This window comes from Tupaia chinensis, unplaced genomic scaffold (assembly GCF_000334495.1).
Source record: "Tupaia chinensis unplaced genomic scaffold, TupChi_1.0 Scaffold000211_1, whole genome shotgun sequence".
NCBI classification, from domain to species: domain Eukaryota; kingdom Metazoa; phylum Chordata; class Mammalia; order Scandentia; family Tupaiidae; genus Tupaia; species Tupaia belangeri.
The window spans coordinates 1391824-1397297 of NW_006159686.1; the positions used below are offsets into that span (position 1 = coordinate 1391824).

The 5474-nt window shown below is 58.0% G+C and overlaps 1 protein-coding gene across 1 annotated transcript in view; it reads left to right on the forward strand.

Moving 5' to 3' along the window:
* The window catches only part of RIMBP2 (RIMS binding protein 2), a 52985-nt gene that overhangs the window by 41112 nt on the left and 6399 nt on the right, over positions 1–5474 (forward strand). Inside the window, exon 16 of the mRNA XM_027771376.1 lies at positions 1242–1313. Coding sequence (XP_027627177.1) covers positions 1242–1313 — 72 coding nt within the window. The remainder of the gene's footprint in view (positions 1–1241; positions 1314–5474) is intronic.

The window sequence follows — 5474 nt, forward strand, 5'->3', positions numbered from 1 at the left end:
GGCCGCAGGCAGAGGCAGGGGGGGCGGCCGGCGCCATTCCGTGCCGACGCGGAGGATGGTGGCTCTGTACGACTACGACCCGAGGGAGAGCTCGCCCAACGTCGATGTCGAGGTACTGGCCGGCACCTCCCTGCCCAGACCCGCCGCGGCTCAGCCCAGCTCACGCCCGTGGCGCCAGCTACCCAGCCCTTCTCAGGAGCATTTTTAGGAAGGTTTCACAGCCATCCAGTGTCCCAAGGGCTTTCAGAAGTTTCCTGGAAAATGCGCGTTATGATTATGCATGGATTCTCACATCCGCACCACTAAAACTCGTACTGTAATTCCATTTTCCACAAGCCTTTCGAAGGCCCCTTGGGTGGGAAGTGTGCAAACATGCCAGTGACAGTGTTCTCGGGCCATCACTGACTGGCCCTCGTCCCCGTGCCCGGACCAGCCCGCCGTGGAGGGCAGCGTGTGATCCGCGGTGCTGGTGACAGTGACCAGATCACCTTGAGGGGAGAGGGAAGCCCATTGTATGCGGCCAGTGGACAAGAGCAGGCGGCCCCCGCACCACTGAGGAACAGCGGGGTGCAGGGAAGTGTGCTCTGAGCACTGGCCCGGCACAGCGGGTACCCTGGCGCCTGGCCTTCAGACTACGAGGCCTCTGCTCTGTGGAGTGATTTGCCCAGACGCCGCACACGGTGGCTGTCCACGGCGTGCCTGCTCGGTGCCGCCGGGTTCCGCACTCAGGCTCAGGAGCTAGACAGGCCTCCCTTCCACCTGCCTTCTGTTGAGCCTGGCTCTGCTGGACCCGTTTCTGCGTCCTGCAGCACGACTGTGGACGGAAATGCCGACAGGTCTGGGGTGCTCGAGCTGGGCGCGTCGTGGACACTTGACGACAGACACCTAACTGATAGGGGGTCGCCGTCACACGCGTGGAGAAGGCGTGTCTGATGTCCTTACATCACAGACAGTGTGCTCATGTGCCAGGCTCCAGAGCCGACGGTGACTCTGAGGGACGCACCCAGTACAGCAGGCCGGCCTTGTGTGGCTGGGAGCAGCACGTCGGGCTGTCCTTTCCGGCCACGCATCCGGAGAGGCAGCCGCTTTGCAGGTGGCAGAGCGTGGAGCCACCCCGAGCTCTGCACCTCCCTTCCCTTGCTTGGGAAACATCCCCCACGGGGAGGGGACCCCTGGAGAACTTACCCTTGAACGCATGCTCTGCACAGCAGTGCCGTTAACGTCATGTCTCCTCTCTGCAGGCCGAACTCACGTTCTGCACGGGGGATATTATTACTGTTTTTGGTGAAATTGACGAAGATGGATTTTATTACGTAAGTTTTAGAGACAAGACATGCCATTATATTCTCCCTCGTCTCTTACCTCTTAAGATGACAGATGAGCCTGCGTGGCATGCTGACCGCGGGCCTCGCTTGCCACCCCTCTCTGCCGAGTCTCTTAGGCGGAGAGCCCGGCCTGACCGTTACTGCCTCTTCGTGGCTGCCAATGGCACTACTGGTGGGCATTCAAAAATCGTAGCATCTAAGCGTTTATAGAACAAGTTAATTTTCTAGATCACTAATTACATCAGTAATAAACACGTTTTCTTATAGGAAAAACAACGAAGTTAAGCACCCCCCCCACACACACACACACGCACGGCAAGTCATGGAGCGCAGGCTTCTCCCTGACCTCCCGCCAGAGCCACCGTTAGCAGGATGGGCTCCACCCAGCAGTCACGCCGCCAGCCCGTCCTGTCCCTTCGCAGGATGGCACTGATACCCGGGGGACAGCATGGAGGGATGCTGCCAGGTCGTCGGGATGTTTCTGCAGCTGAGCTCCTCCCTGCCCAGAAGCCCAGGGGCTGCAGGGTGTGGTCAGCCTGACTGGCAGGACCCGCAGCGGCGCTCCCTCGGCCTGGTCCCCGTCCTGTCGGGACGGTCGGAAACGCATCAGGAGTCCTGGGCAGCAGGTCCTCCTGGAGCCCAGTGGGCTCCATGACTGCAGGCGTGTGTAGGATTGCTTTTGGCAGGAAGTGAGTGTGCACTTGCCGAAGTGTGAAGGGGGCAGGGGCTGGTGCACCCCCATGGGCCATGGTCACCCCACAATCCCATCTCCTCCATTTCCTCTGCTCGTGGAACTTTGGTTGCACATGCACATGCACACAGCGTGTTCCTCAAGCCACTGGGTCTAAGACTTGAACCATGTAGTCGGCCACGCGTGGTCGAGCCACCTTCACCACGTACCACAGGCTGGTCTGTGTGTGGCATTTTCCGGCTTTCCCCTTTCCGTAGCGTAGTGGCTTCTGACTTCCCAGAGTACAGTGTTGTCACGTGCTGCGCATCTCTCTAGATCAGTTTGCTTTTTAACTTTGGCGTGTGCATTTGCTTGTTGGTTATTTTTGTTTTATTGAACGAAAGTTTTAAATTTGCATATGATCAATTTTTCCTGCTCTTAAGGGTCATGCTTAAAATGTCCTAGGTCATAGAAGTAATCGCTCTGCCTCATCAACTTCGTGGTCTCACCCTCACATGTAGCTCTCAAGGGTCTTGTTTTCTTATGAGGAGGGCTAGCACTTCAACAGTGTCAAGGCATCCACTTCTTCCTCTACTTGCAAAAGCGACCACCCTATCACACACCCGCGTTCCTCTCGCACGCGGGGCTTCCCGGGCTTCCGCACTGCTCGCTGCTGCTCTCACCCTGACCCAGCCACTTGTTTAGAGCTGCACTGAGTGTTTGGATTAAACTGGGGGAAACTGACATTTCACAATATTGTCTTTCTTTTTTTTTAAGAGGTTTTGCTTTAGGGTGTGTGTGCTCACTGAAGAGACAGAGACGGTGAGAGAGAAAATAATAAATGAACCCCCCAGGGGGGATGAGCACACCACAATCTCTTCTCCTCCACCCTCCTCCCGGGATTTTGGGCACCATGCACACACCCCCGGTGTCAGTTTAAGCACCAGGTCTGGGACTCGCACTGCAGTTGGCCAGGTGGGAGTCCAGCGATGAAACCACTGTGCAATCTACTAGCCCTCGCAATGCTGTCTTTCAGCTCTGACAGAGAGCGTGTATGGCCTTCTTGAAAGTTTTTCCTTTTCTTTTTCAGAAAAGATGCATGAGTGACTCTCACGAAGGAGCTCCTGTAAAGGGGCCGTGTGGGCTCCCTGCTGGTGGGAATGCCTGGCTTTTCCAGTGTGTAGCCACAGTACCAGCAGCCGTGCCGATCACGTGTGTGTGTGCGCCCCGCAGCCCACCTCCCCTGCTGCCCACGGATCTCTTGGGTCTGCCCCTCGCCAGTATTGGCAGCTGTCCCCTCTGTCACCCTGCTGCCTCGCTCAGCACCACCCTGCGTCGCAGAGACGGCATCGGGACTGGGTAGACATCTTAGAGTCGCACCGTTTTACGCGGTGGTGCGCAGGGTAGACTGTCGACGACAGCGGCCTTGCCATGCGAGGAGGTGGCTCGGTTTAGTCCCCTAACCCCACGGTCCTCAGTAAGTCATTCACCATGGCATGGGGTTGTCAGGAAAGTCACGAATGCATAGAAAATACATACCCAGTATCTAGTCTGCCAGCGGGAACGTGCGCTTGCCAGAGAATCACACAGAGACACTCCCGTGGTGCGTGGCCACGCGTAGCCCCGCCTCCCTCTCTCCCTCCTGCTGATTTGGGACACGCACGCACATGCACCTGGCACGTTTTCCAGGCTGTTGGAGGTGGGGAACGAACCATGGTAGGCCATGTGAGATCTGGTTCCTTAACCACAAGCCTGTGGGCTGGCCTGGGATCCCACGTGTATGGATGGCCGTGCTCCGTCGTGTGTACTCCCACGTGTACGGATGGCCCTGCTCCGTCGTGTGTACTCCCACGTGTACGGATGGCCCTGCTCCGTCGTGTGTACTCCCACGTGTACGGATGGCCCTGCTCCGTCGTGTGTACTCCCACGTGTACGGATGGCCCTGCTCCGTCGTGTGTACTCCCACGTGTACGGATGGCCCTGCTCCGTCGTGTGTACTCCCACGTGTACGGATGGCCCTGCTCCGTCGTGTGTACTCCCACGTGTACGGATGGCCCTGCTCCGTCGTGTGTACTCCCACGTGTACGGATGGCCCTGCTCCGTCGTGTGTACTCCCACGTGTACGGATGGCCCTGCTCCGTCGTGTGTACTCCCACGTGTACGGATGGCCCTGCTCCGTCGTGTGTACTCCCACGTGTACGGATGGCCCTGCTCCGTCGTGTGTACTCCCACGTGTACGGATGGCCCTGCTCCGTCGTGTGTACTCCCACGTGTACGGATGGCCCTGCTCCGTCGTGTGTACTCCCACGTGTACGGGTGGCCGTGCTTTGTCGTGTGTACTCCCACATGTATGGATGGTCGCGCTTGGGCTGTGCTTTGTCATGTGTACCCCCACATGTATGGATGGTCATGCTCCGTCATGTGTACCCCCATAAGTATGGAGGGCAGTGCTCCGTGTATGCACATCCCACATGTATGGATGGCTGTGTTCCATCATGTGTATCCCCACATGTATGGATGGCCATGCTCTGTCATGTGTACTCCATGTATGGATGGCCTGTGCTCTACATGTGTATGTCCCACTTATATGTATTGCAGTGGTCTGTCATGTGTATGCCCCACATGTATAGAGGGCCGTGCTCCATATATGCACATCCCACACGTATGGAGGGCCGTGCTCCGTATGTGTACATCCCATCTGTATGGACGGCAGTTCTCCGTCACATGTATGTCCCCCTTTTTCCGTCCCTTCACCTGTGCGGGCACCCGTAGGGCTCCGGGGCCTGGCCGTGCTATCAGGGCCGTGCTATCAGGGCCGTGCTATCATGGACACGAGAGCGCAGACCTCTTTCCCGTCCTGACCTCCTCTGAGCACAAGCCTAGTTGTGGGGTGCCGGGCCGTGTCGCAGGTCTGCTTCTAGCTTTGGAGGACGCCCGTACTGTCCCATAAGGCCACACTAGTTCACGTTCTCACCATGGGTGTATGAGCTCCCCTCCACATCCCTGGCAGCATCCGTGACTTCTGCTCCTTTTGCTCTGTGTTTCTGATACTGGCCATTCTAGGTGGGGCGGAGTGATGCCTCTCTGTGGTCCTGAGCCCTCTCTGTGGTCCTGAGCCCTCTCAGTGGTCCTGAGCCCTCTCTGTGGTCCTGAGCTCAGTTCCGTGGTCCTGAGCCCTCTCTGTGGTCCTGAGCCCTCTCTGTGGTCCTGAGCCCTCTCTGTGGTCCTGAGACTTCTCCGTGGTCCTGAGACTTCTCTGTGGTCCTGAGCCCTCTCTGTGGTCCTGAGCCCTCTCTGTGGTCCTGAGACCTCTCTGTGGTCCTGAGCTCAGTTCCGTGGTCCTGAGCCCTCTTCGTGGTCCTGAGCCCTCTCTGTGGTCCTGAGCCCTCTCTGTGGTCCTGAGCCCTCTCTGTGGTCCTGAGCCCTCTCTGTGGTCCTGAGCCCTCTCTGTGGTCCTGAGCCCTCTCTGTGGTCCTGAG